This window comes from Podarcis cretensis, assembly GCF_951804945.1.
Source record: "Podarcis cretensis genome assembly, chromosome: 1".
Classification (NCBI taxonomy): domain Eukaryota; kingdom Metazoa; phylum Chordata; class Lepidosauria; order Squamata; family Lacertidae; genus Podarcis; species Podarcis cretensis.
Window position 1 is genome coordinate 80,934,132 of NC_137170.1, and position 21,796 is coordinate 80,955,927.

The 21,796-nt window shown below is 42.1% G+C and overlaps 1 protein-coding gene across 9 annotated transcripts; it reads right to left on the bottom strand.

Annotated features, from left to right (window-relative positions):
- Positions 1-541: 541 nt before the first annotated feature.
- On the bottom strand, positions 542-21,719 carry MRPL21 (mitochondrial ribosomal protein L21). 9 transcript variants are annotated; one of them, XM_079991377.1, is made up of 7 exons: positions 21,607-21,719; positions 14,444-14,504; positions 5,440-5,525; positions 4,007-4,170; positions 1,823-1,875; positions 1,173-1,276; positions 542-704 (listed from the first exon to the last, which is right to left on the bottom strand). In XM_079991377.1, the coding sequence occupies exons 1-7, from the start codon at positions 21,665-21,667 to the stop codon at positions 640-642; spliced, it is 594 nt and encodes a 197-aa protein (XP_079847503.1). In that variant the 5' UTR covers positions 21,668-21,719; the 3' UTR covers positions 542-639. The 9 variants fall into 9 exon arrangements, with proteins under 9 accessions (XP_079847503.1, XP_079847502.1, XP_079847499.1 ...); XM_079991376.1 differs by having other exon boundaries at positions 21,547-21,680; XM_079991373.1 differs by lacking the exons at positions 542-704; positions 1,173-1,276; positions 1,823-1,875; positions 4,007-4,170; positions 5,440-5,525 and adding exons at positions 11,393-13,081; positions 13,210-13,313 and having other exon boundaries at positions 21,607-21,683.
- Between the last annotated feature and the right edge of the window lie 77 nt (positions 21,720-21,796).

Below are 21,796 nucleotides of genomic sequence, written 5' to 3' on the forward strand. Positions count from 1 at the left end.
CAGATTGCTTTGCAGCACAAGAGGCAATGAGCTGAATCAGAGGTTATTAGGCTGCATTGTTGCAGCACAGAAAACAATATCAACCATGTTAACAAGTTAAGAATATGTTTGCTTGTTTTAAATGAGACATCTGCTTCAGTTCACTGATATGTGATGATTATGGGAACACATTCTGATATTTAAACTACAGGTAGAGGTTTTAGCATGAAATGGGTCATGTGGAAAAATCAAACCATCACCAGTCTCAGGCAGCCAACATGAGGCAAATCAGTCAACCCCACCACACATGGCTGTTGGGCTGCTGCAGGGTCTCTCTATCCCTCCCTCCCTCCCTCTCTCTCTCTCTCTCTCTCTCTCTCTCTCTCTGTGTGTGTGTGTGAAGCTGGTGGGGTTATAAGCTGCGTAGTCTTTTCTACATTATTCTACACCAAGCTCAGACAGGGCAGGGGGAATCTTGTCAATCATTCCTTAACCGCCAATTTCACAAGACAGTAGTTTCACAACAATCAATATCAAGTTAGAAATCATATTTGAACAAAAGTTATTTCATAATAGTTTTCTTTATTGACAACAAAAAAAATGCAACTAAAATATTTTTCAGTTTTCATATCGCCCTGAAACTGCAAGCCCAACAATTCATCATGACAGAACAGGAGCAATTTCAATGCTGTTTATCCGGAGAACGGTTTGTGGCTGAATTAAAACTGAAAGAGAATGGAAAAACACAGATCAGAGAACAGCCTTGGAGTTCAGTTACCTAAGTATGTTAACAAAAAGAGTCAAATAATCCCAAACAAAGAGAAGCACTTTCAAATCTATTCAGGTTTCAGTTTCTACTCATCGCATACACCTTAAAGGTTTCTGCCAGAGGCACTGAGGAATAAGCTGTCATTTGTTCTTTACTAAGCATGCTGATTAAGATTAGCCTAAAGATGTTGTTTCAGCTTGTTAACATCTTTGGCTTCATAGGCAAGATTTGGAGAGTGAAAGCAAAACCAGGAATAACTGACCAGCAAAAAGTAAGGGATTCTAACTGATGGAACACCACCCTAGCTATTCTATGGACACATAGGACACTGCATTCTTTTATTCTAGACATAACACCAGCTTAGGTGCCATCATAGCATTCTGCAGCTTGATAGAGAAGGGTTTATGTATATTTTTCATCTTACTCGTTTTTTTCTTGTAATTAGATTTTCGACGGATTATCATACGTATTTTTGGCCAAGACTCTGTCTTCTCAATAACGGTTGCCTCCACACGGACTAGATCCTTCCTTTATAGTAAAGAGGAAAACACTGTACATTTTATTCTAATCAAACGGAGAATGGTAAAGTAGAAAGAGAAAAAGAAAAGAAAAAAAGCAGACATGAAGGCTATGGGTCTATTTTGGACTACATCTCTAGTTTTTTTCACATCACAGAATGGGTCCCAGGCATAATTATGTCTGGAGCTGTTTACGGTTGCTTTTGTCACATGCAAAAGAACCCAAAATCAGGGTGGGGAGAATACCATGTGTCACAGTGGCCCCAAACATTTAACAATTGCCTCCCTCACCATTACAAGACCATCTTGGCTGTGAGTCCTAGAAGACCTGCTCCTTGCCTTGCAGGCCTTTTCCACGCAGCCTGGGAGAGTGGAGCCCTGACTGACTCCAACTACAAAAGCTGAAGCAGCTGAACTCTTGGTTGGGGTATTGTTTAGGGGTTTTTATTGTGGGGTTCTGTTTTTGTTATTATTGCCCTAATTGCACCTGTCTGAAAACATTTTAATAAAGGTGGCAGCTGACCTCAAGAGAGAATTATTCTAAAGGATGACTTACCCCAGCAGTGGCTTTCCCAGCAGGGTGAAGTCATCTGCACCAACCAGCAATACCTGGACAAGATTAAATAATTCACATCTGTCACCACAAGACTGTCATAACAGTCAGAATGTTGTCAACATACTTGGGGGGAAAGGAGCTTTACATTTGCAATGAAGTTTTCTAGCCACAGCTTATAGCTGACCAAGGAAGGGTAACACAGAGGAGAAGCAGGCCCTAGCCTAACCAATAAATACTGTCTTTGGTGAGAACTGTGTTTTTGGCCCCAAGCTAGGGTATACACTAAGATCCCTCTTCACTTCGAACAAAAGACAACATCATTAGCTTTTGTGAAATGGTGAGACAGGAGGGGAAAGTAACAGAACAGCTGTTTTCGCACATGAAGTGATTTCTTTAGCTGCTGTAGGAAGAGCCACACATTGCAAAAGGAGAAGGTAAAGTTTTCCAGTGGTTGCTCCACCACTGAAAACTCACAGATCTGCAGCAGCTATTGGGGTTCAGAGCTGGTAACCTCAAGAAAGCAGGTAGCAGCACCCCGATATCGTGTGTTAACTGCCTTTTAAAAACATTTGCCCACATCTCTAACAAGCCAGTGAAGCACTGTGATGCTGCACACAGCTGATAATTGGGAACTTCTCAAGTTCTAGTTTGGTGCTATATCCTGACAGGATTGTGGTCAGGAGTTACTGGAGGCTTAAACATGAAAGCCTGACTTTTTCACCCCGATCTAAATTTTAGCACTCCCAGCTGTCAGCTTTCTGCAAACACCTGATCCGTTTTACATATGGATGTGGCATGTGGTTGAAAGGAGCACAATCCCCAGGGAGGCCTCTCTGAAATGAAACCAGAGAACTGGGTTTGTGGGAAGTATTTTTCTCTTGCTAAATTATTCCATAACAGGGCACCTGACTAGAATATACATGCTGATGAACTAAACACAACTTCATTTCATGACAACTTGGGGTATTTTGATTAAACAGGCTGCGTTAGTGTTAAAAGTGTATTAGGTTAGATACTGAAGGATACTCCACCCCGATCCCCCACAATTTCCATGTGAATGCCAGTCCGGTTTACAAATCAGAGCAGGTGCATTTGTCAACATGTAAGTGTGCCATATCTGGACAGCAACAAATCAGGCCAGTGTTAGCAGTCTCAAAACATGATCATGGGTAGCATGCTTATGAGCAGTATCTAAGAGAATGACATTGGATTGGATTGGTTTGAATTAGGCAAATGAACCCCTCTGGTCTGCATGAAAGTTCACAGTATATTTGGTTTACCCCTCCTCCAAAAAATAATGAAAGTAAAATCAAAGATCAGCTGATACCTGTGGCTAGAATTCTATTCTATACTAGGTCATTTCCTAGTAATAAGAATTCTAGCATCTCTTTTCAGTGAGCATAGGAGAGACTCATAAAGTTTACTACGTAGCATTAATGCTTGTAAAGTCCTAATATGGAAAGAGAAGAGCAAGATGATACTAATTCCCAAAATACAAATGGTGTGTGTGTGAGTTTCTAGTACCATCGTAATTTTAATTCTGGGGATCGGAAACCCTGAATCTGAAATTTGGCTTTCCATATAATTTCCAAGATGCCAGTGCTTGCAAAGCACTAATTAGTTAAAAACAACATCCCTCGCTCCATAGCAACAGGTTAAAGGAGCCTATGAAGGTCAACCAGCTTGTACAAGAATAGATGAAAGTAAGAATCAAAGCACTAACAAGACAAGGGGGTTCACCCAAAATATTAACCACTTTAATATTTCTAGACATTTCATCGCTGTGAAGACAGAGCATGGGCTGAGCATACAAACTAGTGTTGTGTGTGCATGGAGAAATTTTATTGTTAATCATTTGCTTACATGGGGACAGGTGCAGCCATTTCTGGGATCACAGCTGTCCTTTCTTTCAAGCTACTACAGTCAGAGGCATTACCGTCCTTGTCCCCTTATAAGCAGCTGGCTTCCACTAAATTTTCTCCATGCCCAAGTTTACAGGCAAAAGATGGAGAAAATTAGCATTGCTTGTCTGAATCAGCCCAAACATTCTTAGTGATGTGATATTTAACATCCTATTTGACACCCATCTATTAACATAGGGGATCCAATCACTTTAAAAAATGAGGACACCAATGAAATATGTCTAATATAGGAGGATAAAGCAATTGCTAATATAAAGCTTACCTTTTCCATTCGGATTCTGTCTCCACATTCAGCTGGTATATCATTATTAAGTAAAATCAAGTCTTCGCTGGTTACTTTCCACTGTCTGCTGGCAAAGTGAACAACTGCAAACAGTCTTCCATATTGTCCCGCGGCAATTAGTTCATTTACTTTTTGAACAATCTCTGGATAAAAATGGTAAGTTAGTGAATAAATGAGGTGGGAATTTTGTGTGTGTATGTGTGTGTGTGTGATACTAGCTTTCAATAAAGCAAATACCGGTAGTTCTTTCACAATAAGGTCATAATCCACGTCACAGTCCTCATTGTCCTACAACTACAAAAACTGGTTCTAAGGCCTAAGTTGCAGTGAGCGGTTCTGAAGATCCTCTGAAGTTAAACCTTTTGTATACTCAGTGGCTACTCTGGTCTGCAATGAGCAGTTCCAGGGCTGAACATTTATTTTGTTGTCCATTTCATCGATAACCATGCTTTATAATAGCCATTGCCACCAACATGTTATGAACTTCATTGTCATATTCTCTATACTTCCATTCCTTCTGCCCCCAATTGCTTACTACAACTCCCATCATCCCTAGCTAGCAGGACCAGTGGTCAGGGATGATGGACATTGTAGTGCAAACAGCCAGCGACCCAAGTTTGGGAAACCCTGCTGTAGACAAAACTGAGCTAGATGGACCAATGGTCTTACTTTGTGTAAGGCAGTCCCCATGCTCTTTTATCTCTTACTGCATGTCCTGAGCACAACCCAGCCCAAAGAGGACAGGTGGCTGGGAGTTTAATTCTTTCTTGACAAAACACACACTTGCAGTAGCTCCTAAGGTGTGCAAAGCATGCACACACGCTTCTGGCGACTAAGTAGCTGGCATCCCTCCCCAGACTTGTGCTCAGAGCAGGACTGTTGGAGCAACAGTGTGACCATGCCTTCACCCAAACTTAAGTACCCTCACCTGATGGGATGCATGCAAGCAACCTGTGGCTTCTCCTACATGGAAGTTGTTGCTTTGCCTACCTCTTCAAGCCCCTCCTGGTGCTGGAGGACAGTGGAGAGGAAGACAGAGGGGATTCTGCTCTTCCTCCAGCCCTGGCTCTTTCCCCACATCCTGCACCTCCTCCCTATCTCTGACTGCTTGGACTCTCCCCATTCTTCTAGCTCCTGCCTTGCAGGAGGCACCAACTCTCATAAATCACTGCCCGCTTCCACTGGATCTGACTCTGGCCCCACGGCCTCCGCCACACACTCCTCGGACCCTTGCCAGTCCCTGACACTGTATTGCTTGGCTTCAATTTTTCTTAAAGCCAATGCTCTTTAGGCATGCAAACTGTAAAGATGCACAACAGAAAAAAATGAAGACAACGAGAAATCAAAACAAAACAAAGACAGCAAATAGGTACAGCCATACCCTTTGCCTTTGAACAGCTAGGTGTATTTACCTCTGTGGTGTTCTGTCTCTTCTAGAGGATCAGGGAGTTTGATTTCAGGATATGGGGGAGAAGTTAAGGATGTTTTTGGAAGGATTCTGCAATATAAGAATATACTTTTATGAATGTAATAGCCAAGCACTTGAGCCTATAAGGGTATTTCAAATATCGTCCCTAAATAAGAAAGAAAATGGCTTTCTCTTGGAAACAATACCGTACAGAGAAAACAAAAACAAACTTAGCCCAAGAGTCCTTGTCATCTTGTTTTCCAAAACTATTTCCCTCATATCTTTTAACAGTGAGAACCACAACTAGAGATAGGTTCTGTCTTGTTACGGAATCTTTATATGAAATAGACATCAGTTTTATGTCCATCCAGCCAATTTCACGGCTGCTCCCAAAAGTCAGGAATCAGTAAGAGGAGTTCAGCCAAAAAGATTCAGAACATGATGGGGAAGTTGGGTATAAGAAGCAATGACGAAGTGAGACCTGAGGTATGGAGATCCAAAGCTTGTGTTGGTGTGAAACCAGAGGCATTTTCCTTTTCAAAAAAACTGGTGGTGCAAACGGCCCTGATGGCAAAATGTTGGCTGTGCAGAACAAGTGAATGAGGATCATGAAACAGGAGAGTGCTAATGAACTCATGTCTTGCTTGTGGACTTCCCATAGGCTTTGCTTCAATTGACCCCTGTGAGAAAAGCATCCTGGGCTAGGTAGGCCTTTGGTCTTACCCAGCAGGGAGATCTTCTTACCTGAGGCATGTGTCCATGGAATTGGAATTTGGAAACATGCAGGTGTAAGCCAGTTATTTTGCAAATTATCAGAAATCAATGCATAAGTGCTACAATTCCACTGGAAACTTGGAACCAGCAGAGGTTGGTCTATTAGGACAACTGGGGAGCTGCCTCACTTACTTGGTTCTACTCACAGCCAGCCCTCACCCTACCTGCTTTCTTACTTACAAAAAGTCCAGAGGGTAGCACTGCCTGTCAGCTTCCTTCTCCTTAGTCTCAGTTGTGCCCTTGAAAAACTCAGCAGAGAGGAGGATGGGGACAACACTAGAATTAGTTGGCTCTGCCTGTCATTGGCTCTGGCTCCACCTACGGTTGGTCTCTGTGTCCAGCCCCAATGGGGACCAGCTATCACTACTTGGAACAAGAACATGTGCTATAGAGCAGGTCTGGGGAAGCTTTGCCCCTTCCACTCAGGTGTTACTGAACTACAACCCCCATCATTCCTTGCTACTGGCCATGTTTGCAGGGGCTGATGGGACTTGTTGTTCAGCAACATCTGGAGGGCCAACAGTTCCCCATACCTGCTATAACCCCACCTCAATTTGGAAAGGCCTCACCTAGCCAATGGTAAATCTATTTATGATGAAAGAGAGGGATAAATAAAATTTCTGATTATGAAGGAAACAAGATTGTTGGGAGAAGTAGAACCAGAAGAATTAACGGGGTAGGACCATAGTACATGCCATTCAGATAGGATTATCTCAGGCTACACCCTGGTACCTCCCTTTAAAAAGTATTTCTACAAGCAAGGAATTTGCCATTAGGGAGCATTAAAACATGCATTCCCTACTAAATGGTGATTTGCTATTATGCTGATTAGTTAAGACTGTGATTGATTGAATACAAAGCAGCTTCCTAGACACTGTAACCATTCAGTGGTCATTATGGGTAATTTCATAATGTATTATGTAGTACATGCTGCCCAATTGCTCCTCATTCTGTTCTCTATTGGAGCAAGCAGGAGAAACCATACAGTGGTCATTATGGGTAATTTCATAATGTATTATGTAGTACATGCTGCCCAATTGCTCCTCATTCTGTTCTCTATTGGAGCAAGCAGGAGAAACAAAGCAGACAACCTTGGCACCACACCATGTCTGAACCAGGGACTGTGGCCTTATACTTTCTAATAAGCAACAATTGCCTGCCAATCTTAAGTCACTGCTTATGGTTGGCCTGCTGACTGTGGCTTTTTAGGGAGCAACAAAGCATGAGCCCTAGTTCAGATGTAATGGGGAAAACAAAGCTTCCAGGTTTGGTTTAACCTACTTGTGCCAGGAGTGGAGCCAAGTGGGAGAAATGAAGCAATGGCCACATGCATCTTATAACCATAAGTCAGAAAGTCAATGGTGATTTGTGAATGCATGGATTACAACATAATTTATGCACACCCTTGCACTCACCATGATTAAGGGAGTTCAGTAATGCTTTCTAGCACCAGCAAAAATAGATTCACTGGGTTTGGGTCACCCCTTTCAAAACTGGTTACTATTGGGATCCCAATGGGATTTTTGTTTAAGATGCAAAGTGTTTTTTTGTTTATGCAGAAAAGTGAACTAGATTAACTAAGCAAGGCAATTTAGAGTAGAGTAACGAAACAGGGAACATTGAATACAAAGAGCTGTTGTGTTGTTTTTTAATCTGTTAAGGCAAGAAGTGTTCAGTACCAGATACATCTGCCCTGTCATGCTAAAGATTTTTGTATGAATAATAGAATATTAACTGGTTACCTGGCTAGGAGCTAGGAGCAAGTAAAAAGGGAGGCCAGCATTATCTTGAACAGCCACTGACTGTAAACCCATCTATGGAGCTGGCTGAGGAAGGCTCTGCAGGCAGTCATGTACTGGTTTTTGGAAGACAGGATTAAGCCATCTCTTGACTTACCTAAGACATTATACAGTTCATGCAGTGAAATCTAGAGGTTAGACACCTGTCACATATTTGCATATACCTCCTCCTTTCTCTTTTTTTTTTTTTTTAAATATTTATTTAGTTTTTCCAAATACAAAAAAAAGACATACACCAAAAACCGGACACTGAATAAAAACAAAAAATCCAGCTTTCAGACTCATTTTTACAGAATCTTCTTTCTTGACCTCCTCACGCCTCCCTTTTTTGTGTTCCTCTTTGTCCAATCAGATACAGCAAATCCTTAGATACCTCCTCCTTTCTCTATATGGTTTCCAACTTAACACTGTAAGCTGTACTCCTGTGAAGAGTCGTCACACACATTCAGAAAGAATGCTGCGTCCCTATGTCAGTACAATAAATTTCCCCAAGGGTGCTCACTCTTAATAAGGAAATTTCATAGCATCTTCCATATTCTTTTGATCATGATGTGTTTTAATGGTGTTTAATATTGTATTTTAAATTATTGTAACCCACACCCTGGAACCTCATGTTGAAGGGCAGGTGTCAAATAAATAACAACTGCTCAAACTACCTAGGCAACTGGCTGTCAGTTTCCAAGCTGAATTGGCTTTCCCAGAAACTAGCTGCACTTTAGCTTACCTAAAAATTCTAGTATAGTGACAGCTTTTGACAGCACACATTTTCTGGAGATGCAATGCCTGGCAAGAGACCCTAGGCTGCTGGCATAAAACTGACGAATGACAACTCAAATATGCATTCCCTTTTCTGTCCATCAGTATTCTGTCAGATGGCGTGAATTCCTGCAGGTTCACACAAACTCTGGAAATCAGCAACTCCATATAAATAAGTACTACCTTCAAAACTTTGGAACTGTATTGTTTGGTTCTGTAGATCAAAAGTTTCAGAACTCATGAGGAGCAAGAACCCAAGAACACATATTCTCACTTGCTAAAGATGGCAGAGAACGTTGGCAGTTAAGAAATCTGGTCTAAAGATTTCACCTGCTTATAATAAGCCTAAGCAGGAAACAGAATATTTTTCCCTACGCATGAACCGCCTATGGGTCTTGAGCTGCTTCTGCTAAGGTACATCCAGTAGGCAAAAACGAAAAATGAGCAATACAATAAAAAGCAGGGGTTAATTAATACTAGGAATGCTAAAGAATTAGTATTTGAAAAAAATTAGAGTAGCATAATTTAATTGCCATGCCCTTAAAATACTGGAGTACTCAGATTACTTTTTTGCTGCAAAAATAAAATTCTTTTATGAATACCGAAGGGGGGGGGGCACCTCACAAACATTAATTATATATATATCACCAAATGAAAACCACACATAAAAACTGACAGTCCTTTAAGAACTCATTTATTTTTAAATGTGGGTAAATTGTATTCAGATGTCTGTGACCTTGTCCTTGAGAAATGGCAGAGGTCACAAAACCTAGCGGAGAATTCTGTCAATTATTCCATCCGTTATTAGCATAGCCTATGGCTTTATTTATATGCAACAAAAGTAATAGTGTAGTGTCCTGTGGGGGAGTTGTCCAGCATATAATAACCCATCTGAATATGATAGTTTTAAGTTCTGACTCACTTGCTAAATATTCTTCTATCCTTGTCATGGTGTCACATGGCAATTGCTGCCTACCATCAAGAACAGTCCATTATGCAGATGTAGTTTTTGTTACTGCATTTTGCTAACTTGGGTGCAGTTTTTCAGCTGCCACTAGATAACACTCCCCCCCCCCCAAAAAAAAACCACACACCCTTTCACTGCAAGGCACCCTAGCACATAATTTTGCTAAAACTTTTATGCAAAGACTAGATTGGTGAAGTGTTAGGTTCCATACAGCATCGGCCAACAGTAGTGATTGCTGTACCCCTCCATTTTGGTGCACATTAAGGATTCTGCACAGGAATTCAGTTTTTCCCATCACGACTCAAATAAGTGACCTCAAAAATACATTCTGCAACTTTCTCCAATGGGTAAAATGCCTTATTGGTGAGGCAGAGTTGGATTTAGGGCAGTGAACCAGTTCCCCTGCACAGGATGTGGGGGCCAAAAGGGAGTCTCCCTGCCTCCTTCCCAAAGCCTAGTTAGCACTTTCCCAGCTTTGGAAATGAGATGGGAGAGCTCTAGGAGCCTGCCAGAGCTTTGTGCATCCTTCCCAAAGCCTGATGCCTCCCTTACCTGGCTTTCAGAAGGCACCACGAGGGAAGGGTGTGTGTCAAATTTTTGACCTCCCCCCGCCAAGGCACCAGATTACCAAGGTCTGTCCCTGGGCAAAGTGTAATTTGTTCTTTAATAAGAGTGCCCATGCAAACAGAACAGAAGCTGTGATGGTAGGGATGAATGCAAGTGACAGTCCACTTAGCACTCTACTTAACCTCCATTCAAAAGCTGGTGGCTGCATCTAGGTTTTGGTAACATCAGATGCATTTGCAGAGAGTATTTGATCCCCATAGCCCACGTTCAGGGAGACAATTCCATCTGTGGAAGTCCTAACAATTCCACATGATTGACAGGCTATGTGCAAGTCTAATATGGGGTGGGTGCAGCTAGGCCCCTACAGTAGGCTGCAGGGAGACTAAGGAAACATCCCCTTTTAAAAAGGTGTTCAATCTAATGCTGAACTGGAAGCATAACACTGGCTCTCCAAGATGTAATGGGTGAAGTTTCATTATGTTATGAGACTCCTTTAAAATCTAATAAAGAAGAAACATGGAAAAAAATATTATGAGACTCACAGCAGCCCATATACCTTGCAGATTAAGGCCTGATGAGATGCTGGACATCCCATGTTTTCTACCAACTGAAGATTGGGTGGCATACATTGAAGAGAAAGCCTTTAATTTAAGAGTTAGCAACATAAAACATTTTAAAGCAATTTGACCTATTAGTACAGCAGCAACTAAAAGTTCAACATGTCGAGCCATTCATAGTTCTACTATGAATACTTAACAGGGCTAAGAAAGTGAGTTACCGCAACTCAAGTTAATTTTATCATGTGCGATTCAAGTCTTACATGCTTGCTGCTTGAAACATGTCCCTATGGATGTAGATTTCCCACGGCAAACCATTTATGAGAAGCAGATCATTACTTTATCCTCTTCCAACCATTTGAGGAGTGTTTCACATAAATGGTTTAGCTCATATCGATTTGATTCTGCCCCAAGTGGCAACATTGGTACGGACTCCATTATGAATTCCTCCATAAGCATATGCCTGGACAGGAAAAGCTGTTCAGATCTAACATTACGGCTGTATTCTATTAAAGAGAAGACTCGGACCACCAAAAGTTATTTGTAATAAATCATTTATGCATGCAGTGTTAGAAATGAGCCACAGTGTTTTATAAATCTTGCTCTGTTTATGAGATCATGGAACTTTATTGTGGCGACATCAACAGAAAGAGATGTTTGCCACTAGAAAACAAGTAGATATGGAACAGACTGGCTTTAGTTTTTTACAAGGCAAATTGCAAAAAGAAGCTGCAGGTTGTATTATCATAGATGACTATGAATGGCCTAGTCTTGAATAAATGAGTTCACTAGATAACAATCTTTTCTCAAAGCAGCAACAGAACTAGAAGAACTGAAATGAGATATCTGCACAAAGCAACGTGGCAACAGCAGACATATCCTTCAAGCTGTTCTTCAAACTTCTACAGACCTCAAAAAATGTGAGCTGCATAAACCTTAAAGCAAAATGAAGCTTAAACAGTACAACTGGACCATAAGGAGGTCAACTGCAAAAAAGTGAAATTGCTAACTGTCATATATAACTCATATATACTTTGTGTGTTCTTTGGAGTTCACTCATGTTTATGAAGGCCGCATTAGACTGTGTTCAGAAACACCCAGGTCTTCATATATAAATTGGATGATACTCCTTTTGAGTGAGTTCCCTTCTGCAAGTTGGGCAAAAGTCTGAATGCCCAAGAGCTTTGCTGAGGCACAGACTACAGAAGATGTGGCCACATTTTGTTGACACTATAAGCCGCCCGCTTTGCACAATCTCTGCATAGCTCTCTATGCAAATTGGACAACACACAGTGCCTGAGGATCTTGAACTTGCAAATTCATTCCTTCCCACTTCTCTGGGCAGCTCTCTAGTGGCAAGAGCATCACTCTCTGTGTGCCCGCTATCATCATCATCATCATCACTACTTAATATAAGACTGTCAGACAATGGTTGACGTCTGAACTCTCTATTGGGCTGCTGTCCACTCTCTCCAACAACCACAACAGAATCGTTATGTGTAAGATCAACAACTATAGGTTCTGAAGTTTCGCAAGTGAGGTCAACTACTTCCTCATCAACACTTCTATCGTCAAGTCTGAGTGGCTCTACTTGTGCAGCTGCAGCAGCTATTTTCCTTTGATTACGAGTTTGCATAGAGTGAGTCTTGCCTCCACAGTACTTTCTCTGAATGTCCTGATGCTCAGTTCCTTTGCTATCACTTAAAGGAGTAGTTTGTTCCATAAAACTCGGGCCTGCATTAGGAGGGGAGCCAGCAAGGGCAGTTTGTAAAGGGAAGGCCAGGGAGGAAGTAGAAGGCAAAGAGGAGGAGGAGGAAGAGGAGGGGATACAGGGTTCAGAAGCAGTTCCCCCCATCATCTTGTCCAGAGCATTACGAGGTCTTGCTGAGGTGTTGCGACTGCCCCTCTTGCTTTTCCTGTCCTTGGTTGCATTACATTCTGTACTAGTTGAACTCATGATGCACAGGGATGGGAGAGGCACAGGCTGCAGAGTACTTGCTTTCCCCCTTATCTCCGTGTGCTGTTCACCGCTTAGCTGCCAACCAATTTTGTAATGTGATAATGATGATCATGAATGCTCTCTCTAAAGCAGCTTTATGCAACTGGTGATGCTTTGGAGCACTGTAACTTTTTTTGGAGTTGTCTCTTTTATACCAGGTACTCCGAAGCTGCGAGCAAGTTCAAAATCTCGAGGAGTTAGGGTGTATTTCCTGTTACTCTTTAGAACTGCATTAAAGTAGGAAGAAACATGATTAGGCTAAGAAGCAAGGACACCAATATTAATTTTCTATCTTTCAGCCAAGAGGTTAGCTAAAACAATTAGGATTATTACGAGGTGGAGTATCTTTCCCTACCTTGACAGTTCTCTTTATACAAGAGTCTGATAAGGAGAAGGGAAGAATTCATGGAAAACTGATGAAGGCCTCTTGCTCAAGAAGAACCAGGGCACAGAGCCAAGCTGAGGATGATGGGAAATATTAAATGAAATTCCTTTGTGTTGCCTCTACTAGAGCGCACTTCCTAGGGCTGCTCTCACAAGAGGTGTTTTTCAGGTATGACACATTCAGTGTGTACACCCAAGCCTTGAAAATGCACATACAAATCTTGCAAACTATGCAGTGCTGGTGGTGAATCCACAGTTTTGTTTTTTTGATTGTCCTCATGACAGGCCAAGGAACAGCATGGCCTATGCCACCCAAGAAGAGGCATACCAGCATGGAGTTTCCGCATGCGTCACAGTTCTCCTTTAACACTTATCTTGTTTTGTGTAGCTCTCCCCCCCAAAAGGAGGTTTGGGGGAACTTATTCCTAAAGTTCCAGTGTGGCACTAACATGCATGCACATGAGATTCCTGAAACTGCACCCTTATGGTGCAGCGTTTTTCTAGTAGGTCCTAGGTCTAACATGGTAACTCTGTTTTTAAAGCAGAAGGATAGATTGGGGGGGGGGGGTGAGTCTCTGCTGAAATCTCCAACTATCAATTCATCAGAGAAACCAGCTCCATCAGGCCTTCCCTTTCTCCTCAACATTCCCCCATCTTGCAGCAACATTCCATCATGCCACAGCAGAGGGAGAGAAGAGAAAGAGAGCCACTCTAGGCATTCAGCTGAGAGAACAATGCTTGCCTTGCCTTCTCCTTGAACTATTTCCATTTCAGCTGATCATTACAATAACTCTGTAACTAAGATCTAATGCCAGTGTTTGCTTTCCCTCTCTCTTCCCCTCATTATCCCTTTTCTTTTCGTGTTAGAAGAGCTGTCTGACAGAGGAACTGTCTCCCTAGGAAGGTTGTGGACTCTTCTTCCTTGGAGGTTTTTAAGCAGAGGTTGGATGGCCATCGGATACATATGATCTAGTTGAGATTCCTGGACTAGAGGACCTTTGGGGTTCCTTCCAACTCTACAATTCTATGATCTTTTACACCGTAAGCCTGAGAGCAGGGATTGCCTTATTAATATCTCTAAGCAGCTTGAGGAGCCTTTTCAGGTGAAGAGCAGAGTAAAAATGCTATAAAAATAATTCTAACAGAGGAAGATCAGGATCCTAGAGGTGAAAGATGACGCATGTTCTGCCGCAAACAGATCTTACCTTTGCTGTGATGAGGTGTTTTGTGAACTTTGGTTCCGAGCTGCAGACCATAGCAGAGAGGCTGCAAGAGAAAGACGGAATTAGAAACAAAGGAATCGCACTAGATTCACACCTGAACCTGCTTTTAATAAGCAATGAAGCTGTGCCATTTCCATAATTAGTGGGAATGGCTGTTGTGTCAAAAGAAAGATGGGATGCGAATATTTCCTTTCTTTAAGATCTTTAATGGTGTTTTTTTTCTTAACAGCAAAAATATTAATAGGCACCAAGATTCAGCCTCAAAAGGTCCCTGTAGTCCTTCAATACTAAAGACCTGGTGAAACAGAAGTGGGCTCAAGGAAATCTTGCAGAGATTTATTTGTTTGATTACACTTATATCTCACCTTTCTTCCATCATGGAAGCCAAGGTGGTGTACATGTTGTTCCCAGCTGGTCTCCCATTCAAGCCCTGACCAGACATAGGCCTGATCAGGTTTAGCAAAGTAGCAGCCTCATGTGCCTTCGTGAGGCAATATCCTGAGACTTGGCCTGAAGGCATATGAGGCCACCACCTCATGAGTTTGGCTCCAGCACTCCAATGCTAGCTTTTCTAGATTAAGTGAGCTGGAAAATATCAAATTAAAAATAGTTTAAACATAATTCCTTCTACTGCAGACAGCAAGCCTCAGAAATAATGAGAGCAGAGTAAAAATGATGACCATTAAATAGGGAAGGATTTTCCTATTTGCCAGAATTAACCTGACCAAATTAATGGCAAGATTAGTCAAAATCCATTCTTGGAAGCAGCTATTCCTAACAGCTTATTAGTTTAATCACATTTTGCAGTCACAGCACTCAACTTACTTTCCTTGCAAGGAAAAAACAACCTGTGCTAAGTAATTATTTACAGGGGTTGAACATGAAAATGTGGGCTATTTAATGAGGGAAGTTACTTTCAGCAGTTCCTTTAAGCAGCTGCTTAAGTGAAACCTTGGAGACCCCTTTTCCTTCTGGTTCTAGTCTTGGGGGCTCAATCCAATGAAAACTTGGCATGCCTAATATCACTGAAGTCAAAAGGAGTTGGGCACTTTTAACTCTGCACAGGATTAGGCTTTAAGAGTCCATGAAGTATCCATAGCCTAATCAGCACATTTTACATTTGATTGCAAGCAGAAAAACCCAAATTTGCAGTTATTACCAGAGTCCTTTCCTTCCTAATGATCTAAAATCCTGTCACCTGGGGATAAGGCTCCAGAAATTTTCAATCTGCTTGGCAGCCAACCAGTGGTTTGGATTGTGAAACACACAAATGGTTGCACTCATACTATAATGGCTCCTCATTCCTACTGCAGCCCCTTTTACTCTTTGACAAGCTGCTCCTGAGGGTTGATTGCACTGCACACTGCCCTAGAGGGTCCAATGTGGAAGTGGGGATGCAACTGGAAGAAATCAGCTTTTACAGGTTTCCAGATCCCACCACTGCTCCTAATTAATCAATGAGGTTCAGTGCTTTCACTGCATTTGAGTGGATCCCTTTTGAACCTGCTACTCGGTGAAGGAGATTTTTTCCCAAAGGGGACAAGCAGCTGTGTGTATCTGAATGCATACGTGCACAAAGCAGCCCCTCTGTTTAAACCCTTGACATTAATGGTTCATTGCAGCATTTTGAAGAAGTTACTCTCCACTTTCCTGTGTTAGCAGCAGCTTTCAAAAGATACATCATTCCTGCAGTGCAATATACAGAAGGATTTCCCTGTTTGCCAGAATTAAATCTCTGGTTACCAGTGGTGACCTTATTTATAGAATTCTGGCTACTTATTTGATGGCATAGTTACCAAACTTTTATACACGCAATAAATTTCATAGCCAGTGGGTTCTTGGCTTTTTGTAGTAGCACAAAAATATAATTTTGTCACTACACTTTGAGCACACAGGAGAATCCAAGAAGCTCTTGCTGATCTTACGCTTGGAACCATGTTAAGAATTAGGTGAACAGATACAGACTTCAAAGCACAATCCTAATCTTTCTTACTCTATAACTTACTCTGATTCCAGTAGACCTTCCAGGCTATAAGTTTCCTTGGTTATTCAGACTCTGGTGCATGAGAATTGTAGTTAGTTTAGAGGCATAAAGAGAGGGTACACAAATTATTGTATGGAAAATGCTGGGCTGGTTCAAATTTTAATTTTACCATCCTCCTCTAACTGTAAGTTCATAAGCATGCATGTTTTAAGTGCAATATGTGTGTGATGACCCCTGCTACATCTGCTTAGATTTAAGCCTTGTTCAACAGCATGCTGCAATATTTTGCTCCTTTATAGAGCTTGGGCCAACACCAGGATTTGAGGGGTCATCTGGGTCCACATACACCACTTGGCTGTCTGCTTTGCAAACTAAACAGGGGGCTCGGGGGAGGGGGGTTGTGTGCAGTGTCACAGTGAGCAGCAGTAGGGATAGGAAGTGGTACCCAGCCTATTGCGCCAGGCTACAAAAAGGGAGGGGGGTGGAACTAAGAAGAGAGCTTGGAATCAGCAATAGTGGGCTCTCAAGTAGACATGGGCCTCCTCATTCTTTCTCCCACATGCCTGCCATGCTAGGTCTCCTCCTGTATGAGGTATTAAAGTAACATTATGGAGATGCATGTGATAGTGCAAACCGGCAGGCATGAATTGGATTTGGAGTGGGATTCCACCATCAGATGTAGGAGAACAGGGAAGCTGAACAGATGATGTCATTGAAATTCTACTCAATATTGATCCAGAGTAGATTCCAATGTATAGTTGCAGGATTCCCCAAAAATAGACCAGAGGCACTTCATCCAGCAGAGCTTTACTGCTACTGAAGGCAAATGAGCAGAATGGTCACAAATCCAATACATTCGGGATTGGCACTGTCTGTAAGAAATCCAGTTGCAGCAGACTTAACTTAAACTATCTAGGAGACTTAACTTAAACTATCTAGGATCTAGGAGTCTTGGTTGACCACAAACTTGACATGAGCCAACAGTGTGACGCGGCAGCTAAAAAAGCCAATGCAATTCTGGGCTGCATCAATAGGAGTATAGCATCTAGATCAAGGGAAGTAATAGTGCCACTGTATTCTGCTCTGGTCAGACCTCACCTGGAGTACTGTGTCCAGTTCTGGGCACCACAGTTCAAGAAGGACACTGACAAACTGGAACGTGTCCAGAGGAGGGCAACCCAAATGGTCAAAGGCCTGGAAACGATGCCTTATGAGGAACGGCTAAGGGAGCTGGGCATGTTTAGCCTGGAGAAGAGGAGTTTAAGGGGTGATATGATAGCCATGTTCAAATATATAAAAGGATGTCACATAGAGGAGGGAGAAAGGTTGTTTTCTGCTGCTCCAGAGAAGCGGACACGGAGCAATGGTTCCTAACTACAAGAAAGAAGATTCCACCTAAACATTAGGAAGAACTTCCTGACAGTAAGAGCTGTTCGACAGTGGAATTTGCTGCCAAGGAGTGTGGTGGAGTCTCCTTCTTTGGAGGTCTTTAAGCAGAGGCTTGACAACCATATGTCAGGAGTGCTCTGATGGTGTTTCCTGCTTGGCAGGGGGTTGGACTCGATGGCCCTTGTGGTCTCTTCCAACTCTACGATTTTATGATTCTATGATTCTAAACTGACAATATTTTATCAGAAGACTAAACCTTAACACTATATACAGAACACCACATCAGTTGTAAAAAGAGACAGAATGAGAGAGAATGAAACCCAGGCTACTTCTGGCCTCACTATTATGACCTTGGCAGAGATAACAGAACCAGTTTAAACCAGTGGTATTTTCTGACTTCCGGGTTGGCGCCATCGCCGAATGGCGGACTCCCTCCGAGCTCCGGAGGGAGTCGGCTGGGTAGGGGTCGGGTCCTGCCGTGCCGGCGACGCGGGGACCCTCAAAAACCATGGGCGGAGATGCCCATGGACTTGGTGACTCGGCGGGCACCGTTTGCGCCCCCCCGACCCGCGAAGGAGCCTTTTTAAAGGCTGCGGAGCGGGTGACGGGGGGGTGTGGTGTGGTGCTGTGAGTCCAATGCTTCCCCTGCCCAGCGAAGCCGCATGCCATTCGGCGGAGAGCAACGACTTCTTCTTTGAAAATTTCGGATTTGGACTAAAAGGAACAACCCGTGAGTAAATTGATTGGACTTAAAAGGGAAATTTGATCTTTGAATTTGGAGCGAGCGGGGGGAGTGCAAAAAGGAAGTCCGCCCCCCCTGTTGTAGATGGCTCAACGCAAGGATTTGACAACTAAGATCGAGAGATGAACTTGTTTACCTGAAAAAAATTTTTAACTTCACGAAGGGAAATTACAATAATTGTGCTGGAGGAGAAGACTGATTTGTAGGAACTAAAATGCAACCCCCCCGGGAACCGGGAACGATCCGCTATGAGAGACTGGTGAAGAGACACAGAAACTTTGACAGCTGTCAAAGTAGCTGTCAAAGCAGGAAAATAAAAGAGAACTTTGTTACGATGGCTTTGCTGGTTAGATTTGTTACAATTTGGACATAAATTATTGGAAATAAAGGCAACAAGTTATTTGACTTTTGGGTCTGATTTTGAAAGAAATTAAGTTACCATATTCCCTCTAGAGGGAGGCTGGGACATTGCAACAGTAGCAGCAAGTGGAAAAATACTATGAATTTGAGCAGGATCTGTTATCTCTTGGGAAAGCTGCAAAAACGAAGCATTATTTTGTCTGCAGAGGTTTCTATACTAAAGGAGACAATGGATTTATCTATTGAAGAAAGGAAGGGACTTGACGCAAGTTATGTTCCTGAATAACAAAAGCCTCTGTGGAGAACAAGAAGTTTCTGAATTAGAAGGTTTCTGCAGCAGAACAGGAAAAAGCAACCTGAGGAATAAGAGCTGGACCAAATTTGAAGCCGGAGTATTTGGAACATCCAGACTTTAAAAGGACCAAGAAATAGAATTTAAGTTAGACTCTTAAACATAGAGGTCTGGATGGAAGAACAATGACTTTTTCTGAGAGTTTTTTCGAGATTGGACTTTCTGAAATTAAAAGCTATCAAAAGACGGCAAAGTGGAGTTGAGATATAGACGTGGATACACCAGTCTGGCAGTAGACAATGGATGAACTTTGGGGATTGGAACCGGGGAATGGGGGGGGGGGAGATTTGGAATCCAAAGGCTGTAAAATTATATATTATTTCTTTCTTTACTTTTTTCATGTTTGTTGTTTGAAAATAGGGGAATTCGTGGAAGGGAAATGGGGTCGATCTTAGGGAATTATATAAAATATAAGGAGAAATGGTTCATTAAGATAAATAAGATAAATTAATTTGGAATAAATGGGTTATTTAAAATTACAAATAAGGTTTTAAAATTTGGGGTAAGAATCTGTGGAATCAATTTAAGGGAAATGGAATACAAGAGGGGGAGGGGGGGGAAGTCCGGGAAAGATGCCACTGAAACCAAGTGTAAATCATATTTGTTTTTTCTTTCTTTCTTGCTATCTTTCCTTTTTATTCTGGAAAAATTTTAATAAATATTATTAAAAAAAAAAAAAAACAGTGGTATTTTCTAGAACAGTGACTTTCACCTGATCATTATGACCTGAGAAATAAGCTGGGCACAATGGTTTAACTTGAGGACTGTTTTATGCTGCTTTTGTGATCTTGTGACCTTTTAGTTTATTAGGTTTCATTTGGATTGACATTTTTATTATTTCATTCTTGCAATCTATCCTGGCAATATGATTGAATGGCAGTATAAAAATGCTTGTAATTAATTATTGCATTACTTATGGGGTGACTGAGCAAAGGACAACAATATGGGAAATCTATAACTGGCATACCAGACCAAGCTGGTAAAAGGCACTCCTAGCCACAAAAGTCACTTGGGCATATTGTTGACATTACGCTCCCAAATGCCCAATGATGGTTCTCAAAATAACACCCTACAGAACTCCGTAGCACAAGTAATAGTGAGCTAGAAAGCCTCCCACCATGCTACTCTCTGGACTCCACCATGCTGGTAGGAATGAAACCACTGTAGTACAGTGTCTCTAGTAGTACATAGTCAACAGCAACAAAAGCCACTTGAAGGGCAAGCTTGAGTAACAGGGTTGTATTCCACCTGCTCTCTTAATAAAGGTGACCAAGTGCACAAACCAGGCCCGAACCCTGACTGAACTAGATCCAGATAATCATTGTACTCTAGAAACACCTGCAGCTGTCTGCTAGAACCTTCTTTATATTGTTTATATTGTATATATTGTATAAATTATACAATATTTATATTGTATGAATCCTAGAATCATTTGTTTCTATCAGTCAGCATGCTTAACACTTCAATTCACTAGGTGTTTCCTCAAACACTAATGAAATGTTTTTTTGAAGTAACACAAAAGATCTTCAATTATAACATCACTATTAATATTTTTATTCTTCTCCTGTAGTTTGTGTTAGTAGGGTACTTTTGTTTGCAAAGGTTGATTCCTCAGGTTTTTAAGAAAATTATTAAGTATCTTAAAAATAAAAACACACTTTTCCCTATGATTTTTAGCTTAACCACTCAAGGCCTCTTATTCTTCAATACGCAATAACAATTATACACAATACATTTTCAATTAAGCTGAGAGTGGAAAGTTTTAAAACATCTAGATTATAGTGAAACAGAAAAACAAAACCAATAACTGTTTTAATTACTACTATAACAGGATGGATAAATGACCTTACCTAGCTCCTTAATAGCCAGATACTGTACCCTATCTGCCTTACAGAACAGGAATTATTACACCGTCGTTGTGAGCAATGATGAAGTCATAATAATAATACAACCCTCAAGCCCAGCTAAGAGAGACAATTGAACGCACAGGTTGGAAAACGCCTACAGAAACCCAGTAAGGTCAGAAAGATGCGCGGACTGAGAACGGAACTGTTTTAGTAAGGAACGGTGAAGGTAAGGGCTGGTTCTCTCTTAAAAATTAACAACGGAAGCAACTGGATGAGCTCACGGGGAAAACTTAACTACAGAAAGGGGCTCAGGCAATTTAGGGAACGCGGTAAATGGTACTTTAGAAGCAAGGCAGGGAAAGAACTAGGAAGAGGTTGCAAGCAGGAAGAAGAGCCTCCTCCCCTTCTTACAACGGAGACTGCAGTCCCGGAGTAGCAGCTGGACAGAACCTGCATGGAAGGCGACCTCACCTGCCCGCGTTCCCGCCCGGCTCACCAGGCGCCGGTACGCAAGTGCACACGCTGCGGCCATTCCCTCCGCTCCTTCCCTTTCTCTTTGCCGCCCCAGCGGAACCGGAAATACAGCGCCGTGCGGGGGACGGGGGACCGGAGCAGCGACGCAGCGGGGCCGTCGGGAAACAGAAGCCCAGGAGTCCAGGGA

Bases quoted from the DNA above. Each gene is read 5' to 3' on its own strand.
- MRPL21 (XM_079991373.1), bottom strand. From the start codon at position 12,812: ATGAGTTCAACTAGTACAGAATGTAATGCAACCAAGGACAGGAAAAGC.